The following is a 24,959-nucleotide window of genomic DNA, read 5'->3' on the forward strand; positions in this document are numbered from 1 at the left end:
CCCACCCAATATCTATCCCCCATCTACATCCACCCCCCAATATCTATCCCCCATCTACATCCAGCCACCCAATATCTATCCCCATCTACATCCACCCACCCAATATCTATCCCCCATCTACATCCACCCCCCAATATCTATCCCCCATCTACATCCACCCCCCAATATCTATCCCCCATCTACATCCACCCCCCCAATATCTATCCCCCATCTACATCCACCCACCCAATATCTATCCCCCATCTACATCCGGGGTGGATCCGGGGTACATATATCCCCCCATCTATATCCACCACCCAATATCTATCCCCCATCTACATTCACCCCCCCCAATATCTATCCCCCATTAACATCTACCTCCCCATCTACATCCACCCCAATATCTATCCCCATCTACATCCACCCCACATCTACCCCCCATCTATTCCGCCCATCTACATCCACCTCACATCTATTCCCCCCATCTACATCCACCTCACATCTACCCCTCATCTATCCCCCATCTACACCAACCACACATCTATCCACCATCTACCCCACATCCACCTCCCCCCATATCTATCCCCCATCTACATCCACCCCACATCTATCCTCCCATCTACAGCCCCCCTACATCTATTCCCCAGCTACCCTTCATCTTAATCAACATCTACCCCAACCTACCTCAAACCCACACTTATCCCCAATTTACCCCATCTACATTCAGCCCCCATTTATTCCCTATTACCCTTCATCTACCCCATTTACCTCTACCACATTTACCTACCCCTATCTACTTCTACCCCACATCTATCCTCGTCATTATCCACCCCCACATCTCCCAGCTGTGTGATAATCCCCACATGCCAACACACATGATCCATCTTCACCTAGTAATGCAGAAATCTTAGAACATCTGATAATCCAGCTCAGATTCATGTTCCTGTAAACATTTATTACAAAAACGATCTGATGATCCGGAATCAATCCGTAAAAAAATACACGTGAGATTGACAACATGGCTGGCGGCGGGCACGTCAGGTCACCAGCGCGTGAATTCTCTTGTTACAGTAACTGGGTCCAGCTGCCTGCGGATGGCAGAAATAATATCTGTGGAAAACTGGAAGGAGATGCAAATTGGCCGTGAAATGTGCCCCAAATTGGCGTGACGAGATTGTGCGGATGATAACCGGCCAGTGACACGGCGGCAGCTGCGCGTCGCACAATGCCCGGCTTCATCCTGAAACAGATGTTGTGTCCTCACCGATACGCACAACGTCCTGACTAAACTGAGCGGTAGAGGAAGATCGGGCAGCACCGGATCCAAGAGAGGAAGTGTAGTATGTCGCCTTCTAGAGCAGGGGTGGGGGTCCTCAGAGCGCGCCAAAGAAACTGCAGAACCTCTAATGGTGACCAAAGAGGATGGGAAAAATGTAATTGATACATTTATAAAGGTACAGTGTCTGGAAGTCCCCAGGCATGACAGGGGCGCCATACACCAACTACAGGACGCTGGCAGAACGTGGAATGCAGCTCTGACTGTGACTAGAGGACAAGATTTGGCACATGGCAGATTCTTAAATGTATAAATAGTGATCGCTGTCCAGACGACTTCTCCTGTACTGGAAACAAGTGTCAGATTATCAGAGAGTTTATCCTTTAGGCAAAAAGTAAATAAAACGAACGACCAAAAGTTGTGTCTGTAGGAATCCTACAGGTCCTCTAATCCTACTGGGGATTTGTATAGATCTGATCCAGAGATGTTTGATATATGGTAAATGTGATAATTCAGCAATTATCGCAGATGATCCTGTATTCTGGGCTCCTGGTCTTCCTGAAGGTTCTTACACGTCGGACATGCAGATCCTCCTAGGTCTGTCTCATAATCCAGAAGATTTAAAGGGGTACTCTGCCCCTAGACATCTTATACCCTATTCAAAGGATAGGAGGATAAGATGTCTGTTCGCGGGGGTCCTGCTCTGGGGACCACCTCAACCCCCCTGCTGCAACCGGTGTTTGTTTAGAGCGTCGGGTGGAGTGCCGGAGGCTCGTGACTAGGGATCGACCGATTATCGGTTTGGCCGATATTCACGATTTTGGACATTATCGGTATCAGCAATTACCTTGCCAATAATGCCCCGGGGATGGGGGAGGCAATGGGGCAGCGGCGGTGGTGGTGGTTGGACTAAGGAGGACCCTAGGACAGGCAGGGGGAGAAAAGCGGGCGGCCGCGGGAGTCTCTGGCCCAGCAAAAGTCGCTGCAGTTCATTGATTTAAAGCGCACGCTTCTGCTGCAGCGGCTTCTGCAGGGCCGTGGGGGGGGGGGGGGGGGGGGGAATAGCCGATAACTTATACCGGAATATTGGTATAAATTATCGGCTATCGGCCTGAAAGGTCACAGATTATCGGTATCGGCCCTAAAAAAATCGATATCGGTCGAACCCTACTCGTGATGTCACGGTTCCGCCCCCTCAATGCAAATCTATTGGAGGCGGCGTGGCGGAACGTTTTATAATCCAGAAGATTTAAAGGGGTACTTCCCCCCCTAGACATCTTATCCCCTATCCTTTGGATAGGGGATAAAATGTCTGATCGCGGGGGTCCTGCCACTGGGGACCCCCCTCGATCTCCCTGCTGCACCCGGTGTTTGTTTAGAGCGTCTGGTGTAGCGCCGGAGGCCACAGCCACGCCCCGCTTGTGACATCACAGCCACACCCCCGCAATGCAAGTCTATGGGAGGGGGCGTGGCGGACGCCACGCCCCCTCCCATAGACTTGCATTGAGGGGGGCGTGACCGTGACATCACAAGCCTCCGTATCGCCAGTCATTCCACACGGAACGAAGTTCGCTCCATGCACCGGATGTCTGGGGTGCCGCAGTCGAGATCGCGGGGGTCCCCAGATCTTATCCCCTATTCTTTGGTTAGGGGATAAGATGCCTAGGGGCGGAGCACCCCTATAATAATATGGCATAAACAAACCTTTCGGTATTTCAGGCTCCCGGTCTTCCTGAAGGTTCTCTACCCTTATAAGTGATCTAGATAAACCGTTCTAGGGCTGTTGGATAATCCAGAATCTTTGATAATCCAGAATATTTGATAATTCAGAACGTCTGATAATCCTGCACCTACCTGGTAGATCGCAGAATTTACAGGGTTACAGAATTCTCCATATAAACATATGAAATGTGCAGCCTTTATATCAGCGAGGGCGGCTGTCTAGTGTCGGAGGTGACAGGGAAGCGGCTGACACTCTCTGTGAGATTAGCGCGCGTTCTTTTTCTTCTTTCCCCTCCGATAAGGACGGAGCATTGTGCTGAACCCCAGAAGCTGACGCTCACACAGGCCGGATTAGTGGGGGACATGTCATGGGCTTCTCGTGTGAGACAATGAGAAGTTCTGTTCTACTCATTACACAGATTAAAGCGCGGCGAGAGCGCGGGTGACGGTGCCCATCAGCTTTAATGAGATGTCATCTTCGCCGCCGCGGCTTAAATGCTCCGGCCGAGATTATTAGACGGCAAATTACCCCCCACCCCACCCCCAGTTCAGAGGAGGCGCAGGATTTACACAGCACTTTCATGTCACCAACGGATTTAATAGAAACATTACAGGAAAATAGGACGTTATAAAGTAGGACGAAAAGTTTAACCGCTCGTTGTGTACAACAAAAATGACTAATAATAAGGACAGATCAACCGGGCCACAAAACCCGAGAGGGGATCACACAGTGACGGCAGGTATCATCCGATCCATGAATGAAATGTCACAACTACAGCAAAGATAAAGATGGATCCCAGATCAAGACAAAAATAACCCACTTATGAGTATTCAGTTCACCTGGGTGACCTCCATCCTCATCGGCCTAATTAAATGAGCAGATGCAGTGATGAGACTTCACACCCAGGCAGAGGATTCTTGGGAAATGTAGGCAGAATTAGAAAATAATTTCTGTTCTGAAATAGGAATCAGTGAGGCTGAAAACCCCATGCCTGCCACATCAGCTAAAACAGGTAAGCACAAGGTATACACAAGAACCGCTACATTATACATTATATTGCATTATATAAGTAACACTAACAACATATCCTGGAGGCAGCTGGTACTCCCAATTTGTGCAGAACCAGACAACCATCAAATGGCGTCCTGACTCCCCCCACAGATGTCTGAGGAGAGAAGGATCACACACAGTGGATTCAATACCTAAGCTTATTTTTGGAGAGATAAGCTGCTGCCAGAGGAGTCTGAGAGTAACTTACTCCTCTCTCTCCACTCAGAACAATTCCTGGTCCCCATAACCTGTAATTTGACCCCTGACACCTGTACCCCATAACCTGTGATGTGTCCAACAGAGACCTGTACCCCATACCCTGTGATGTGACCCCTGAGACCTGTACCCCATAGCCTGTGATGTGACCCGAGACCTGTACCCCATACCCTGTGATGTGACCCCTGAGACCTGTACCCCATACCCTGTGATGTGACCCCTGAGACCTGTACCCCATACCCTATGATGTGACCCCTGAGACCTGTACCCCATACCCTGTGATGTGACCCCTGAGACCTGTACCCCATACCCTATGATGTGACCCCTGAGACCTGTACCCCATACCCTGTGATGTGACCCCTGAGACCTGTACCCCATACCCTGTGATGTGACCCCTTAGACCTGTACCCCATACCCTGTGATGTGAGTGACCTCCAAAGCCAGGACCTCAAAGCCCAGTGATGTGTCTCCCGAGGACCAGACCCGATAGGCATGTGCCATGATTCTAAAACCTGGACTACATAGCCCTGTGCTGTTAGAAGCTGTGATGTCCTGTGTGATCTGACCGGTCTGCGGGGCCCCATACACGGCTGTGATGTCCTGTGTGATCTGACCGGTCTGCGGGGCCCCATACAGAGCTGTGATGTCCTGTGTGATCTGACCGGTCTGCGGGGCCCCATACACAGCTGTGATGTCCTGTGTGATCTGACCGGTCTGCGGGGCCCCATACACGGCTGTGATGTCCTGTGTGATCTGACCGGTCTGCGGGGCCCCATACACAGCTGTGATGTCCTGTGTGATCTGACCGGTCTGCGGGGCCCCATACACAGCTGTGATGTCCTGTATGATCTGACCGGTCTGTGGGGCCCCATACACAGCTGTGATGTCCTGTGTGATCTGACCGGTCTGCAGGGCCCCATACACAGCTGTGATGTCCTGTGTGATCTGACCGGTCTGTGGGGCCCCATACACAGCTGTGATCTACTGTGTGATCTGACCGGTCTGCGGGGCCCCATACACAGCTGTGATGTCCTGTGTGATCTGACCGGTCTGCGGGCCCCATACACAGCTGTGATGTCCTGTGTGATCTGACCGGTCTGCGGGGCCCCATACACAGCTGTGATGTCCTGTGTAATCTGACCGGTCTGTGGGGCCCATATACAGCTGTGATGTCCTGTGTGATCTGACTGGTCTGCGGGCCCCATACACAGCTGTGATGTCCTGTGGGATCTGACCAGTCTGCGGGGCCCCATACACAGCTGTGATGTCCTGTGTGATCTGACTGGTCTGCGGGGCCCCATACACAGCTGTGATGTCCTGTGTGATCTGACCGGTCTGCAGGGCCCCATACACAGCTGTGATGTCCTGTGTGATCTGACCAGTCTGCGGGTCCCATACACAGCTGTGATGTCCTGTGTGATCTGACTGGTCTACGGGGCCCTATACACAGCTGTGATGTACTGTGTGATCTGACCGGTCTGCGGGGCCCCATACACAGCTGTGATGTCCTGTGTGATCTGACCGGTCTGTGGGGCCCCATACACAGCTGTGATGTCCTGTATGATCTGATCAGTCTGCAGGGCCCCATACACAGCTGTGATGTCCTGTGTGATCTGACCGGTCTGCGGGGCCCCATACACAGCTGTGATGTCCTGTGTGATCTGACCGGTCTGCGGGGCCCCATACACTGCTGTGATGTCCTGTGTGATCTGACCGGTCTGTGGGGCCCCATACACAGCTGTGATGTCCTGTGTGATCTGACCGGTCTTTGAGGCCCCATACACAGCTGTGATGTCCTGTGTGATCTGACCGGTCTGCGGGGCCCCATACACAGCTGTGATGTCCTGTGTGATTTGACCGGTCTGCGGGGCCCCATACACAGCTGTGATGTCCTGTGTGATCTGACCAGCCTGCGGGGCCCCATACACAGCTGTGATGTCCTGTATGATCTGACCAGCCTGCGGGGCCCCATACACAGCTGTGATGTCCTGTGTGATCTGACCAGTCTGCGGGGCCCCATACACAGCTATGATGTCCTGTGTGATCTGACCGGTCTGCGGGGCCCCATACACAGCTGTGATGTCCTGTGTGATCTGACCGGTCTGCGGGCCCCATACACAGCTGTGATGTCCTGTGTGACCTGACCGGTCTGCGGGCCCCATACACAGCTGTGATGTCCTGTGTGACCTGACCGGTCTGCGGGGCCCCATACACAGCTGTGATGACCTGTGTGATCTGACCGGTCTGCGGGGCCCCATACACAGCTGTGATGTCCTGTGTGATCTGACTGATCTGCGGGGCCCCATACACAGAGCTGTGATGTCCTGTGGGATCTGACCAGCCTGTGGGGCCCCATACACAGCTGTGATGTCCTGTGTGATCTGACTGATCTGCGGGGCCCCATACACAGAGCTGTGATGTCCTGTGGGATCTGACCAGCCTGTGGGGCCCCATACACAGCTGTGATGTCCTGTGTGATCTGACTGATCTGCGGGGCCCCATACACAGAGCTGTGATGTCCTGTGGGATCTGACCAGCCTGTGGGGCCCCATACATGTCCTGTGTTATCTGAATACTTTCTATCAAAGACAACCGGATGTTTTTCAGCAGTTTGCTCTACAGCAGGTCATTTGTGGGATCGGAGCAGACAGGACTCCACCCCCTCTTACACATCAGGGCTCCCCTAATCATGGCCCCGGTCACTGGTTGTCCTTTCTTGAGGCACTTTTGGTAGGTCATGTTAGGGGGAGTTGTCCTTTAATGTTGTTGTTTATGAGTTATAGATACACAATGATCAGCGGGGGGATAACTCTCATCGGATCACATGTGGTCATTGAGGAATGCCCAGATGTGAGGGGTGATGAGGTCCGGAGTCGTAAATTCAGCATGATTTAATACGCTGCCCCCTTATCATATTATGCCAACGTGCCCGGCCCCGGCCCCTCATCTCCAACGTGGTGAAGTGTGAGTAATGGAATCCAGGCTCACCGAGTGGACGTGCCCGCGGGCCGGGGGAGGGGACGGGCGCAGGGTGTGAAGTGGATCAGATCTGGTTTCTGATCATGGACACTTTGGGTGACGACCATGAGGGTTTCACAGCTTTTCCCGGAGCTGCTGACAGAAATTCCTGCTGCTGACACACTTTGACGGAGGAGGCCGCCAAGCACATGACTCTCGGGGTGCATCCTGAAAAGCCTTCCCTCAGGTTAAAGGGGAACCCAAAAACATTTATAAAAGGATTGTGGATTAGAGTAAAAATGTATATATTATCAACAAAATTATGTGACCGGAGTAAAAGATCTAATGTAACAGCAGAATAGTAAGTGCAGCTCTGGAGGATGAGACATGATGTAACAGCGGAATAGTGAGTGCAGTTCTGGAGGATGAGACATGATGTAACAGCAGAATAGTGAGTGCAGCTCTGGAGGATAAGACATGATGTAACAGCAGAATAGTGAATGCAGCTCTGGGGGATAAGACATGATGTAACAGCAGAATAGTGAGTGCAGCTCGGGAGGATAAGACATGATGTAACAGCAGAATAGTGAGTGCAGCTCTGGAGGATAAGACATGATGTAACAGCAGAATAGTGAGTGCAGCACTGGAGGATAAGACATGATATAACAGCAGAATAGTGAGTGCAGCTCTGGAGGATAAGACATGATGTAACAGCAGAATAGTGAGTGCAGCTCGGGAGGATAAGACATGATGTAACAGCAGAATAGTGAGTGCAGCTCGGGAGGATAAGACATGATGTAACAGCAGAATAGTGAGTGCAGCACTGGAGGATAAGACATGATATAACAGCAGAATAGTGAGTGCAGCTCTGGAGGATAAGACATGATGTAACAGCAGAATAGTGAGTGCAGCTCTGGAGGATAAGACATGATGTAACAGCAGAATAGTGAGTGCAGCACTGGAGGATAAGACATGATATAACAGCAGAATAGTGAGTGCAGCTCTGGAGGATAAGACATGATGTAACAGCAGAATAGTGAGAGCAGCTCTGGAGGATAAGACATGATGTAACAGCAGAATAGTGAGTGCAGCTCTGGAGGAGAAGACATGATGTAACAGCAGAATAGTGAGTGCAGCTCTGGACTTGACTGGTGGATACGGCACAACTACTCTTAACGGCACCATTGTAATGCATATAGAGGTGTCACCCAGCTTTCCAATGATCTGAAATGACAGATAAGACAACACTTCCCTGCACTGCTCCATCCATTACTCCCCCTCTATACTCTGCATCAGTCCTCACTGCAGTACTAGAATTCTAATCTACAGATGAATAGGTCAGGATCCTGGAAAAGCTGGGTGGTGACCATTTCTGTTGATGTTACTATTGACAGTCATGTAACCTGCGCCAATGTTGATCACGCACGTAGCTGCCATCACTCTACAGACCCGGCAGCAGCGAAGACGGAGCCAGGAGCGGGGAGGTGGGAGCGGAAGGGGCGGCCATAAATCTCCGGCTTGTTCACAATGATCTGGAACTCTTATTAAGTAAATTAATTTAAGTTAATTTAACTTGATCATGACTGGTGATCGCGGTGATTTACGGAGGGGGAAATTGCATTAGGAAAGGCCGTGTTCACCAGATAGCGGAGAGGAGGAAAATTAGATCCACTTAGCCCCCGCAAATTAATATGGAAATAGCAGGTGTAAATTTAACCTTATCCACAGAGCGAAAATTATCTTCATAAATTTGGGTGAACGCTTCCCGAGCCGCTTATAAATCTATTTAAAACAAAAATATTACTGAAAAAAACGCCGTAAAATTCATCGAAAATATACTTTCATCTATTTCCTGTAATGGTTCATGAGGGGAAGGAGGAGGAGGACGGAGATTTGTCAGGCTTGATGGGAAAGGACGCCGGGACCTAACCTCATGGGCGCCCGAGGCATGACCGGGGAATAATTCCGGACCCCGCGATGCCCCCCAGGCCTCGGTCTTCTTGGCCCGGTCCTGATATGACGGCTTAAAGGGGTACTCCGGTGGAAAACTTAAATTCACCTGGCACACAATTCTATGACCAGGTGCGGTGATCAGACTCCTCCCCCTCTCTCTGCAAATCCTGGTCAAATAATTGTTAGCCTAGAGGTCAGCCAGGTGAACTCATTAGACTCCTATGTGAGAAGGGTCATTCATGGGAAATGAAGGCAGCAGAAGGAAATCATTTCAGAGATTGAATTGGGATCAGTATGGCTGAAAACCCTTTTCCTGCCACATCAGCTAAAACAGGTAGGCACAAGGCATACACAAGAAACTCAACATTATTCTGTAATAACAGTCTATGCTACACTATATAAGCCAGTGTTTCCCAACCAGGGTGCCTCCAGCTGTTGGAAAACTACAACACTGATCTAAGCTCTGGCTCTCCTAGATGTGGCTCCTTCCTCCAGTGATGGGGCTTAAAGGGGTACTCCGGTGGAAAACTTTTTTTTTTTTTATCAACTGGTGCCAGAAAGTTAAACAGATTTGTAAATTACTTCTATTAAAAAATCTTAATCCTTCCAGTACTTAGTAGCTGCTGAATACTACAGAGGAAATTATTTTCTTTTTGGAACACAGAGCTCTCTGCTGACATCATGACCACAGTGCTCTCTGCTGACATCTCTGTCCATTTTAAGAACTGTCCAGAGATGACAGATATGTCAGCAGAGAGCACTGTGCTCGTGATGTCGGCAGATAGCTCTGTGTTCCAAAAAGAAAATAAATTTCCTCTGTAGTATTCAGCTGCTACTAAGTACTGGAAGGATTAAGATTTTTTAATAGAAGTAATTTACAAATCTGTTTAACTTTCTGGCACCAGTTGATTAAAAAAAAAAAAGTTTTCCACCGGAGTACCCCTTTAAGCCCCATCACTGGAGGAAGGAGCCACATCTAGGAAAGCCAGAGCTTATATCAGTGTTTCCCAACCAGGGTGCCTCCAGCTGTAGCAAAACTACAACTCCCTGCATGCTCGGACAGCCAAAGGCTGTCCGAGCATGCTGGGAGTTGTAGTTTTGCAACAGCTGGAGGCACCCTGGTTGAGAAACACTGGCTTATATAGTGTAGCATAGACTGTTATTACAGAATAATGTTGAGGTTCTTGTGTATGCCTTGTGCCTACCTGTTTTAGCTGATGTGGCAAGGAATAGGGTTTTCAGCCATACTGATCCCAATTCAATCTCTGAAATGATTTCCTTATGCTGCCTTCATTTCCCATGAACGACCCTTCTCACATATGAGTCTAATGAGTTCACCTGGCTGACCTCTAGCACTAGGCGCACAATTATATGACCAGGTGCAGTGATCAGACTCCTCTCCCTCTCTCTGCAATATAACTACTATATATACTGATCCCATAGAGATAACAGCAGTATACAGATAGAGATGGAGGGGAGTGGTATAACTATTTTATACACTTATCCCATAGAGATAACAGCAGCAGTATACAGATAGAGATGGAGGGGAGTGGTATAACTATTTTATACACTGATCCCATAGAGATAACAGCAGCAGTATACAGATAGAGATGGAGGGGAGTGGTATAACTATTTTATACACTGATCCCATAGAGATAACAGCAGCAGTATACAGATAGAGATGGAGGGGAGTGGTATAACTATTTTATACACTGATCCCATAGAGATAACAGCAGCAGTATACAGATAGAGATGGAGGGGAGTGGTATAACTATTTTATACACTGATCCCATAGAGATAACAGCAGCAGTATACAGATAGAGATGGAGGGGAGTGGTATAACTATTTTATACACTGATCCCATAGAGGTAACAGCAGCAGTATACAGATAGAGATGGAGGGGAGTGGTATAACTATTTTATACACTGATCCCATAGAGATAACAGCAGCAGTATACAGATAGAGATGGAGGGGAGGGTATAACTATTTTATACACTGATCCCATAGAGATAACAGCAGCAGTATACAGATAGAGATGGAGGGGAGGGTATAACAATTTTATACACTGATCCCATAGAGATAACAGCAGCAGTATACAGACAGAGATGGAGGGGAGGGTATAACTATTTTATACACTGATCCCATAGAGATAACAGCAGCAGTATACAGATAGAGATGGAGGGGAGTGGTATAACTATTTTATACACTGATCCCATAGAGATAACAGCAGCAGTATACAGATAGAGATGGAGGGGAGGGTATAACAATTTTATACACTGATCCCATAGAGATAACAGCAGCAGTATACAGATAGAGATGGAGGGGAGGGTATAACTATTTTATACACTGATCCCATAGAGATAACAGCAGCAGTATACAGATAGAGATGGAGGGGAGGGTATAACAATTTTATACACTGATCCCATAGAGATAACAGCAGCAGTATACAGACAGAGATGGAGGGGAGGGTATAACAATTTTATACACTGATCCCATAGAGATAACAGCAGCAGTATACAGACAGAGATGGAGGGGAGGGTATAACAATTTTATACACTGATCCCATAGAGATAACAGCAGCTTTCACATGTAAAGGGGTCCCGTACTTGACAACACGCAGCACTGACAAGGCCCCATAGTAATAATCTGTGCTCCATCCCATCGTCCTTTAGTAAATGACCCCCACGTCTGGACATGTGTTTTGCTCCGCACAAAGATACATGAGGCTGAAGCTTCTCATCCAGTCACCCCCGCAAAACCCCCACCCACCCCGCTGCCCCTCCTAAACACTTCACACCCCCATTATTATTATCGGCAATATAAGATGAGCCGGGGAGGCAGGAGGGGGGATACGGTGGGCGCATGCTGGAGGGCACAGCTGTTATGGTGCTAGAGAGATGCTATGTACAGTATGGGCTCAGGGCACCCAGGAGTCAGGGCCATCTATTCAGGGCACAGAGAGAACTCACTAAAGACTACTCCCTCATCATCCCCTGTTATTACCCCCCTCATCATCCCCCGACACTACCCCCATCATCCCAACACTACCCCCCCCTCATCATCCCCCGACACTACCCCCCCTCATCATCCCCCGACACTACCCCCCCCTCATCATCCCCCGACAATACCCCCATCATCCCAACACTACCCCCCCCTCATCATTCCCCGACACTACCCCCCCTCATCATCCTCCAACACTACCCCCCTCATCATCCCAACACTACCCCCCCCTCATCATCCCCCAACACTACCCCCCTCATCATCCCAACACTACCCCCCCTCATCATCCCCTGTTACTACCCCCCTCATCACCCCAACACTAACCCCTCATTATCCCCCGACACTACCCCCTCATCATCCTGACACTACCCCCCTCATCATCCCCCCCTCATCATCCCCCGACACTAACCCCTCATCATCCCTCGACACTACCCCCTCATTATCCCCCCTCATCATCCCTCGACACTACCCCCCTCATCATCCCCCCCCTTCATTATCCCCCCCCTCATTATCCCTCGACACTATCCCCCTCATCATCCCCCGACACTACCCCCCTCATCATCCCCCCCCTTCATTATCCCCCCCCTCATTATCCCTCGACACTATCCCCCTCATCATCCCCCGACACCCCCCCCCTCATCATCCCCCGACACCACCCCCCACATCATCCCCGACACTATCCCCCACATCATCCCCGACACTATCCCCCACATCATCCCCCGACACTACCCACCTCATCATCCCCCGACACTACCCCCCTCATCATCCCCCGACACCACCCCCCACATCATCCCCGACACTATCCCCCACATCATCCCCGACACTATCCCCCACATCATCCCCCGACACTACCCACCTCATCATCCCCCGACACTACCCTCCTCATCATCCCCCGACACTACCCCCCACATCATCCCCGACACTACCCCCCACATCATCCCCGACACTATCCCCCACATCATCCCCCGACACTGCCCACCTCATCATCCCCCGACACTACCCACCTCATCATCCCCCGACACTACCCTCCTCATCATCCCCCGACACTATCCCCCACATCATCCCCGACACTATCCCCCACATCATCCCCCGACACTACCCACCTCATCATCCCCCGACACTACCCTCCTCATCATCCCCCGACACTACCCTCCTCCTCATCCCCCGACACTACCCCCCTCATCATCCCCCGACACTACCCCCCTCATCATCCCCCGACACTACCCCCCTCATCATCCCCCGACACTACCCCCCTCATCATCCCCCGACACTACCCCCCTCATCATCCCCCGACACTACTCCCCTCATCATCCCCCGACACTACCCCCCTCATCATCCCCCGACACTACCCCCTCATCATCCCCCGACACTACCCCCCTCATCATCCCCCGACACTACCCCCCTCATCATCTCCCGACACTACCCCCTCATCCTCCCCGGACACTACCCCCTCATCATCCCCCGACACTACCCCCCTCATCATCCCCCCCTCATCCCCCGACACTACCCCCCCTCATCATCTCCCGACACTACCCCCCTTCATCATCTCCCGACACTACCCCCCTCATCATCCCCCGACACTACCCCCCTCATCATCCCCCGACAATACCCCCCTCATCATCCCCCGACACTACCCCCCTCATCATCCCCCTCATCATCCCCCGACACTACCCCCCTCATCATCCCCCGACACTACCCCCCTCATCATCCCCCGACACTACCCCCTCATCATCCCCCGACACTACCCCCCTCATCATCCCCCGACACTACCCCCCTCATCATCTCCCGACACTACCCCCTCATCCTCCCCTGACACTACCCCTCATCATCCCCCGACACTACCCCACTCATCATCCCCCGACACTACCCCCCTCATCATCCCCCCCTCATCCCCCGACACTACCCCCCCTCATCATCTCCCGACACTACCCCCCTCATCATCCCTTGACACTACCCCCCTCATCATTCCCCGACACTACCCCCCTCATCATTCCCCGACACTACCCCCCTCATCATCCCAACACTACCCCCTCATCATGCCAACACTACCCCCCTCATCATCCCAACACTACCCCCCTCATCATCCCAACACTACCCCCCTCATCATCCCCCCTCATCCCCCGACACTACCCCCCCTCATCATCCCCGACACCATTCCACTCATCATCCCCCGACACTAGTCCCCTCATCATCCCCCGACACCATTCCACTCATCATCCCGATACTACTGCCCTCATCATCCCCCAACACTACCCCCTCATCATTACCCGACACTACCCCCTTCATCATCCCCCGGTACACTACTACCCTCATCATCCCCTGACACTACTCCCCTCATCATCTCTGTGCTACTCCTTTATTATTCGAACAGACTGCTTCAATGTATCCACAAAGCTGGACAGCAAGCAGAGATGTTTCTGCACTTCCCATAGACTTCAGTGCAGATGTCTTTGATGGAGTCTATGGGGTCGGGCACTGATCCTGACTCTCCATAATTTCGGTGGGGGTCACAGCTTCACATATGGTAAAATAAAAGTCCAGAAGTTTGCTTATGAAAGTGCAAAGAAATGTGGGAATAAAAGACGTGCGCAGGATAAAGGACACAGCGCTCCGCAGGAGTCACATTCTGGAAGGGACAGCGCATGACGTGACAAAATGTCCAGCTGCTAATGTGTTAGGAGAGCGCAGTCACTGACATACACGGCTCCTGTTCTGGATGCAGCAGACACTGCCAGACACCAGGGCGATCACACGGGGGCGCTGTGTAAAACTGACACCGAAAAGGACAGAGGGATATTGGGTGGACGGTTGTACCAGCGTCAGGCAGCTGCAGCCAAGGAGTTATGAGACACATCAAGATGGGCATAAAAAGCACAGGACAAGAATAAATCCCCTTATACATAACTAGTCACAACATACAATGTGAGGAGCGTGCAGTGTAGAGGACAGAACACATGACTACATCCCCCCACTGTAAGACTTAAAGGGGTACTCCACTGCCCCAGCGTCCGGAAAGTTTAGTTCAGAACGCTGGGTGCGGGGGTCGTGACATCACGGCCACGCCCCTCATGATATCACCCCCCCCCCCCCCCCACAATGCAAGTCTATGGAAGGGGGCGTGACATCCGTCACGCCCCCTCCCATAGACTAGCATTGAGGGGGTGGGGTGTGACGTCACGACCCCCGTAGCCCGTACCCAGCATTCGGAACTAGACGTTCAGCCCTGTGATCCGGAACACATTACTAAACATTCACCAGGACTCACCGCGTCCTCCAGTTCAGAGAGGAGTTGAGTGTAGATAAAGGTGAGGTCCCCAGGGGCGGAGTACCACTTCTTTTTACAATCCTGTATCGGGTATTTATCACCCGGCTGGAGGAGGAGGAGGTCTTCAGAGACAAAGGGGAGGAGGCTGCAGAAAGAGAAAAAAAACGGATGATGGATGCAATAAAATCTCTACTGCAGCGTGGAGGCGCAATGCAATCCTTACCAATGTGTGGATGAAAAACACAACCCTGTGCAATTTATACTGATGTGTGGATGTACAACACAATCCTGTGTATTTCTTACCAATGTGTGGATGAAAAACACAATCCTGTGCAATTTATACTGCTGCGTGGATGTACAACACAATCCTGTGCAATTTATACTGCTGTGTGGATGTACAACACAATCCTGTGCAATTTATACTGCTGTGTGGATGTACAACACAATCCTGTGCAATTTATACTGATGTGTGGATGTACAACACAATCCTGTGTATTTCTTACCAATGTGTGGATGAAAAACACAATCCTGTGCAATTTATACTGCTGCGTGGATGTAGAACACAATCCTGTGTATTTCTTACCAATATGTGGATGAAAAACACAATCCTGTGCAATTTATACTGCTGCGTGGATGTACAACACAATCCTGTGCAATTTATACTGCTGTGTGGATGTACAACACAATCCTGTGCAATTTATACTGCTGTGTGGATGTACAACACAATCCTGTGCAATTTATACTGCTGCGTGGATGTAGAACACAATCCTGTGTATTTCTTACCAATGTGTGGATGAAAAACACAATCCTGTGCAATTTATACTGCTGCGTGGATGTACAACACAATCCTGTGCAATTTATACTGCTGTGTGGATGTACAACACAATCCTGTGCAATTTATACTGCTGTGTGGATGTACAACACAATCCTGTGCAATTTATACTGCTGTGTGGATATAAAACACAATCCTGTGCAATTTATACTGCTATGTAGATTCACAACACAATCATATGTAATTCTTACTCATGTGTGGATGTAGAACACAATCCTGTGTATTTCTTACCAATGTGTGGATGAAAAACACAATCCTGTGCAATTTATACTGCTGCGTGGATGTACAACACAATCCTGTGCAATTTATACTGCTGTGTGGATGTACAACACAATCCTGTGCAATTTATACTGCTGTGTGGATGTACAACACAATCCTGTGCAATTTATACTGATGTGTGGATGTACAACACAATCCTGTGTATTTCTTACCAATGTGTGGATGAAAAACACAATCCTGTGCAATTTATACTGCTGCGTGGATGTAGAACACAATCCTGTGTATTTCTTACCAATATGTGGATGAAAAACACAATCCTGTGCAATTTATACTGCTGTGTGGATGTACAACACAATCCTGTGCAATTTATACTGCTGTGTGGATGTACAACACAATCCTGTGCAATTTATACTGCTGTGTGGATGTACAACACAATCCTGTGCAATTTATACTGCTGCGTGGATGTAGAACACAATCCTGTGTATTTCTTACCAATGTGTGGATGAAAAACACAATCCTGTGCAATTTATACTGCTGCGTGGATGTACAACACAATCCTGTGCAATTTATACTGCTGTGTGGATGTACAACACAATCCTGTGCAATTTATACTGCTGTGTGGATGTACAACACAATCCTGTGCAATTTATACTGCTGTGTGGATATAAAACACAATCCTGTGCAATTTATACTGCTATGTAGATTCACAACACAATCATATGTAATTCTTACTCATGTGTGGATGTAGAACACAATCCTGTGTAATTCTTACCAATGTGTGGATGAAAAACACAATCCTGTGCAATTTATACTGCTGCGTGGATGTACAACACAATCCTGTGCAATTTATACTGCTGTGTGGATGTACAACACAATCCTGTGCAATTTATACTGCTGTGTGGATGTACAACACAATCCTGTGCAATTTATTCTGCTGTGTGGATATAAAACACAATCCTGTGCAATTTATACTGCTATGTAGATTCACAACACAATCATATGTAATTCTTACTGATGTGTGGATGTAGAACACAATCCTGTATAATTTATATTGCTATGTGGATTCACAACACAATTCTGTGTAACTGTTACTGATGCCTGGAGTAAAACAAAATTCTGTGTATTCACATCTGCTGTGTGGATGCACAACACAATCCTAAGTAATACCTACCATAGTGTGTATGTACAACACAATCTTGTGTAATCACATATGCTGAGTGGATGTACAACACAATCCTTGGTAATACCTACTACAGTGTGTATGTACAACACAATCCTGTGTAATCACATAGGATTGTGTTTTACATCCACACAACATAAGTAATACCTACTACAGTGTGTATGTACAACACAATCCTGTGTAATCACATAGGTTGTGTGGATGTAAAACACAATCCTAAGTAATACCTACTACAGTGTGTATGTACAACACAATCCTGTGTAATCGCATATGCTGTGTGGATGTACAACACAATCTTCTGTAAAGACCACTGCTGTGTGGATGTACAACATGATCCTGTGTAATCTCATCTGCTGTCTGGACCACTCCATTATAAGTCCTTAATATGTTGTTCCTTACACATGTATACCACACACACCAGCCCATTACATGATTTTTGTTTATATATGTCTTTATATTATTCACATTCACAACACTCCTCTCACATACATGTTTCTACACATACACACACTTCACAATTTTTTTGACTGAATTTTTATTAATTCTTGTTCATATATCCTTTGTATATATTGCACGCACTAGTGTGGAGAAGATTTGCAATATTTTGGTAGCTCCATTTCCTGTAATTTACTGTTTATCTGCACTGTGCCGATCGCGCATCTGCGCATGCGCGCTCGGCGCTCTATAATGCCGTCGGCTCTCGCTGATCACGCATGCGTGCCCTGGGATTCAAAACTTTACAACTTTTTGTGACTCCTTCTGCGCACGCGCATAAACATGCGCTTCAGCGCAATGACATTGGCGGACGCGTAACATCATTGCGCGTGCGCATTAGGATCCAAGATGGCGCCCGCCATCGCACTAGGAGCGCGCGATAAGGTAACTTCAATCCCCAATCCTAAGTAATCGCTACTGTTGCGCCGTTCGGCACTGCCGGGGTGCCGCGGGATTTTGCTGTCATAATATATATATACTTTTTTTTTTATTTCCCTCTCCGGCGCAGCAGGGGGAAGGGAAGTTTGTGTGGGCTGTGCGTGCGCCTGAGGCTGTAACAGGACCTGCGATGATGTCACCGTCAAGTGATCAGTCACATGGAGGAGGAGACACATGATCAGGGGCTGCTTTTCAAGGCCTCAGCGTACCCTTACGTCCCCCAGCATCCCTTAGCTTCCCCCTCCCCCTGCGTCCCAGAGAGGGGAAGTATGCGGAAGCTGCGCCGGGCCGGTGTAGTGACCCGTGCCCAAGCGTCCCCCTGCGGTGCAGTGAATAATTGCCCTGCCGGAGCCCTGAGTTGGTGAAGAACAGAGAAGAAAAATGGCTTGCTTAAGGTACTGTAACATATCCATCCCCCCCCTCACCCATATCCATTCCCCCCCTCTCACCCATGTCCATCCCCCCCTCACCCATGTCCATCCCCCCTCTCTCCCATGTCCATCCCCCCCTCTCTCCCATGTCCATCCCCCCCTCTCTCCCATGTCCATCCCCCCCTCTCTCCCATGTCCATCCCCCCCTCTCTCCCATGTCCATCCCCCCTCTCTCCCATGTCCATCCCCCCTCTCTCCCATGTCCATCTTCCCCCCTCACCCATGTCCATCTTCCCCCCTCACCCATGTCCATCCCCCCCTCACCCATGTCCATCCCCCCTCTCTCCCATGTCCATCCCCCCCTCTCTCCCATGTCCATCCCCCCCTCTCTCCCATGTCCATCCCCCCCTCTCTCCCATGTCCATCCCCCCCTCTCTCCCATGTCCATCCCCCCCTCTCTCCCATGTCCATCCCCCCTCTCTCCCATGTCCATCCCCCCTCTCTCCCATGTCCATCCCCCCCTCTCTCCCATGTCCATCCCCCCCTCTCTCCCATGTCCATCCCCCCCTCTCTCCCATGTCCATCCCCCCTCTCTCCCATGTCCATCTTCCCCCCTCACCCATGTCCATCTTCCCCCCTCACCCATGTCCACACTTTTTTGTCACCCCTGTCCACCCCTCTTTTAATTGCTTATCACCCTTGTCCACCCCTCTGTCATCCCTGTCCATCCCCGTGTCACCCATGTTCACCCCCCATTGTCCACCCCTCTGACCACATCCTTGTCACCCATGTACACCCCTGTCCCTTTGTCACCCCTGTTACCACCTTGTCACTCCTTTCAACCCGTCACCCCCGATGCCCCCCTGTCACCCATGTACACTCCTCTACACCCGTCACCCATGTACACTCCTCTACACCCCTCTGCCACCCATGTACTTTCCTCTACACCCCTCTGTCACCCATGTACACTCCTCTACACCCCTCTGTCACCCATGTACACCCCTCTGTCACCCATGTACACTCCTCTACACCTCTGTCACCCATGTACACCCATATGTCACCATTGTACACTCCTCTACACCCTTCTGTCACCCATGTACACCCCTCTGCCACCCATGTACACTGCTCTACACCCCTCTGTCACCCATGTACACTCCTCTACACCCCTCTGCCACCCATGTACTTTCCTCTACACCCCTCTGTCACCCATGTACACCCATCTGTCACCCATGTACACTCCTCTACACCCCCCTGCCACCCATGTACATCCATCTGTCACCCATGTACACTCCTCTACACCCCTCTGTCACCCATATACACTCCTCTACACCCCTCTGCCACCCATGTACACTCCTCTACACCCCTCTGTCACCCATGTCCATCCCCCCCTCACCCATGTCCATCCCCCCTCTCTCCCATGTCCATCCCCCCCTCTCTCCCATGTCCATCCCCCCCTCTCTCCCATGTCCATCCCCCCCTCTCTCCCATGTCCATCCCCCCCTCTCTCCCATGTCCATCCCCCCCTCTCTCCCATGTCCATCCCCCCCTCTCTCCCATGTCCATCCCCCCTCTCTCCCATGTCCATCTTCCCCCCTCACCCATGTCCATCTTCCCCCCTCACCCATGTCCATCCCCCCTCTCTCCCATGTCCATCCCCCCCTCTCTCCCATGTCCATCCCCCCCTCTCCCATGTCCATCCCCCCCTCTCTCCCATGTCCATCCCCCTCTCTCTCCCATGTCCATCCCCCCCTCTCTCCCATGTCCATCCCCCCCTCTCTCCCATGTCCATCCCCCCCTCTCTCCCATGTCCATCCCCCCTCTCTCCCATGTCCATCCCCCCTCTCTCCCATGTCCATCCCCCCTCTCTCCCATGTCCATCTTCCCCCCTCACCCATGTCCATCTTCCCCCCTCACCCATGTCCACACTTTTTTGTCACCCCTGTCCACCCCTCTTTTAATTGCTTATCACCCTTGTCCACCCCTCTGTCATCCCTGTCCATCCCCGTGTCACCCATGTTCACCCCCCATTGTCCACCCCTCTGACCACATCCTTGTCACCCATGTACACCCCTGTCCCTTTGTCACCCCTGTTACCACCTTGTCACTCCTTTCAACCCGTCACCCCCGATGCCCCCCTGTCACCCATGTACACTCCTCTACACCCGTCACCCATGTACACTCCTCTACACCCCTCTGCCACCCATGTACTTTCCTCTACACCCCTCTGTCACCCATGTACACTCCTCTACACCCCTCTGTCACCCATGTACACCCCTCTGTCACCCATGTACACTCCTCTACACCTCTGTCACCCATGTACACCCATATGTCACCATTGTACACTCCTCTACACCCTTCTGTCACCCATGTACACCCCTCTGCCACCCATGTACACTGCTCTACACCCCTCTGTCACCCATGTACACTCCTCTACACCCCTCTGCCACCCATGTACTTTCCTCTACACCCCTCTGTCACCCATGTACACCCATCTGTCACCCATGTACACTCCTCTACACCCCCCTGCCACCCATGTACATCCATCTGTCACCCATGTACACTCCTCTACACCCCTCTGTCACCCATATACACTCCTCTACACCCCTCTGCCACCCATGTACACTCCTCTACACCCCTCTGTCACCCATGTACACTCCTCTATACCCCTCTGCCACCCATGTACACTCCTCTACACCCCTCTGCCACCCATGTACTTTCCTCTACACCCCTCTGTCACCAATGTACACTCCTCTACACCCCCCTGCCACCCATGTACACTCCTCTACACCCCTCTGTCACCCATGTACACTCCTCTACACCCCTCTGCCACCCATGTACACTCCTCTACACTCATCTGTCACCCATGTACAATCCTCTACACCCATCTGTCACCCATGTACACTCCTCTACACCCGTCACCCATGTACACTCCTCTACACCCCTGTGTCACCCATGTACACCCATCTGTCACCCATGTACACTCCTCTACACCCCTCTGCCACCCATGTACTTTCCTCTACACCCCTCTGTCACCCATGTACACCCATCTGTCACCCATGTACACTCCTCTACACCCCTCAGTCACCCATGTACATTCCTCTACACCCCTCTGCCACCCATGTACACTCCTCTACACCCCTCTGTCACCCATGTACACTCCTCTACACCCCTCTGTCACCCATGTACACTCCTCTACACCCCTCTGCCACCCATGTACTTTCCTCTACACCCCTCTGTCACCCATGTACACTCCTCTACACCCCTCAGTTACCCATGTACACTCCTCTACACCCCTCTGTCACCCATGTACACTCCTCTACACCCCTCTGCCACCCATGTACACTCCTCTACACCCCTCTGTCACCCATGTACACTCCTCTACACCCGTCACCCATGTACACTCCTCTACACCCATCTGTCACCCATGTACACTCCTCTACACACCTGTCACCCATGTACACTCCTCCACACCCCTCTGTCACCCATGTACACCCATCTGTCAACCATGTACACTCCTCTACACCCCTCTGCCACCCATGTACACTCCTCTACACCCATCTGTCACCCATGTACACTCCTCTACACCCATCTGTCACCCATGTACACTCCTCTACACCGTCACCCATGTACACTCTTCTAGACCCCTCTGTCACCCATGTACACCCCTGTCACCCATGTACATTCCTCTACACCCCTGTCACCCATGTACACTCCTCTACACCCCTGTCACCCATGTACACTCTTCTAGACCCCTCTGTCACCCATGTACACCCCTGTCACCCATGTACATTCCTCTACACCCATCTGTCACCCATGTACATTCCTCTACACCCATCTGTCACCCATGTACACTCCTCTATACCCCTGTCACCCATGTACACTCCACTACACCCCTCGGTCACCCATGTACACCCATCTGTCACCCATGTACACTCCTCTACACCCCTCTGCCACCCATGTACACTCCTCTACACCCATCTGTCACCCATGTACACTCCTCTACACCCATCTGTCACCCATGTACACTCCTCTACACCCATCTGTCACCCATGTACACTCCTCTACACCCATCTGTCACCCATGTACACTCCTCTACACCCCTCTGTCACCCATGTACACTCCTCTACACCCCTGTCACCCATGTACACTCCTCTACACCCCTCTGTCACCCATGTACACTCCTCTACACCCCTCTGTCACCCATGTACACCCCTCTACACCCCTGTCACCCATGTACACTCCTCTACACCCCTCTGTCACCCCTGTACACACCTCTACACCCCTCTGTCACCCATGTACACTCCTCTACACCCCTCTGTACTCTCCTCTACACCCATGTACACTCCTCTACACCCATGTACACTCCTCTACATCCCTCTGCCACCCATGTACACTCCTCTGTCACCCATGTACACCCCTCGGGTGCCCCGAGACAAAAAAGGTTGGGAAACACTGGTGTAGATCTACAACACAATCATGTGCAGTCCCAAAATAAGATGATAAAAGGTGGAGATTTACTTTAAGGTGTTCCTGTGCCAGAGACTGTGATCACAGGGAGAAGTCTTTTCAGGTTTTGGTGTTTAGGATATTCATGGTTCTTCTGGAGGATGAGGTGATAATTATTCTGACTGTCCCTAAAGACTGACCAATGTTAATTTCCCTATCCTGGGCTAAATGATCCCGCTGAGGGGTCGTCACTTTGTGATAATGTCCCCATATCTCCCCAGTAAGCCCCAGTTTTACAATGGACACAGCCCGCTCACACCCGACACTGGCTTTATATAGAACGCTCTCATTATCAGTCCGGCCTGGCCCGGCTTCGGATATTTATACAGTGCTATGTATCTTTATTGCCGTGGACTATTACTTTCTGGCACCCTCCTCCCCTGGTGCCTATTTCAATCTTACCACTTCCTCGGGCATCTCACATTTATAGCTCGCTGAGTGGTGTCAGTGGGCCAGATAGAGGGCGCTAAAGTACAGGAATAACACCAACATATCCAGCAAGGCCAGTGTTACCCAATCAGAGGGCCTCCAGCTGTTGCAAAACTACAACTCCCAGGCGGACGGACTGGTCATGGATTGGGGTCTTCACGTCTAAGCCGATGCAAACAAGCCTGAGAGCATAGTGCACAATGCCAGTTATCAGCTGTAGCAGTGTAAAGTCACCTCCACAATCCAGAGCAGAGGTGACATGATCTCAGTAGGGAAGACCAGATCTGATGGCCTCATGGAGGAATCTAGTTTTGGTACTAAAAGGACCATATTTTTGGAGGTCCAGGAGAGTTCTCTCACTCTTGATCCCCACATACATATGCATTCCAATCCAAATCCAATGTGACCGACGCTTTTCTGTACTGAAATTTGTCATCAGGGGAGAATTGGGAAGCCCCATACACATTAGATGGTTAGCTGATCTTGTCAAATGCTAATGTGTATGACCAGCTCCGGAAACCAATGGGTCCCCACCATAACCTCATCTCCTGCTAAGTTGGCTGCGAGGATCCCAATGTGAAGAAGATGTTGTGGATGTAGAACACAATTATATATAATTACAATTGATGCGTGGATGTACAACACAATCCTGTATCATCACATCTGCTGTGATAATGTACAACACAACAAACCAATGGGTCCCCATTATAACCTCATCTTGCTTAGTTGGCAGTAAAGACCCCAATGTGAAGATGTTGTGGATGTAGAACACAATTATGTATCATTGTGAAGACCCCAGGATGTGACACCGGAGAATCTTCCCCTTATGAGCTACGGTTCGGGATGGTGACATATACCGTACACAGCAGTTTTACTTAATTTTCTCCACGACCACATGATGGATATGTCTGATCTGCAGATTATTTGGGATGATGTCGGAGATCACAGCGCATGACCACTTGACTTTGCTTTTACTTTGGACAAACCCGAATTGTTAGACAAGGTCTCTTAAAATAACCAGATCCCCCGAGGATCAGCCGTAACCGTGAGGAAACCAGATAAGTGCTTC

General features: G+C 50.4%; 1 protein-coding gene across 2 annotated transcripts in view; it reads right to left on the reverse strand.

The window, feature by feature from the left end:
- Nucleotides 1-24,959, reverse strand: part of ZC3H3 (zinc finger CCCH-type containing 3) — a 204,275-nt gene that overhangs the window by 119,833 nt on the left and 59,483 nt on the right. For both annotated transcript variants that reach the window (XM_056522897.1, XM_056522898.1), the window contains one exon: nt 15,421-15,565. In XM_056522897.1, coding sequence (XP_056378872.1) covers nt 15,421-15,565 — 145 coding nt within the window. The remainder of the gene's footprint in view (nt 1-15,420; nt 15,566-24,959) is intronic.

The sequence above is a fragment of the Hyla sarda genome, chromosome 5 (assembly GCF_029499605.1).
Source record: "Hyla sarda isolate aHylSar1 chromosome 5, aHylSar1.hap1, whole genome shotgun sequence".
In the NCBI taxonomy this organism is placed as follows: Eukaryota; Metazoa; Chordata; class Amphibia; order Anura; family Hylidae; genus Hyla; species Hyla sarda.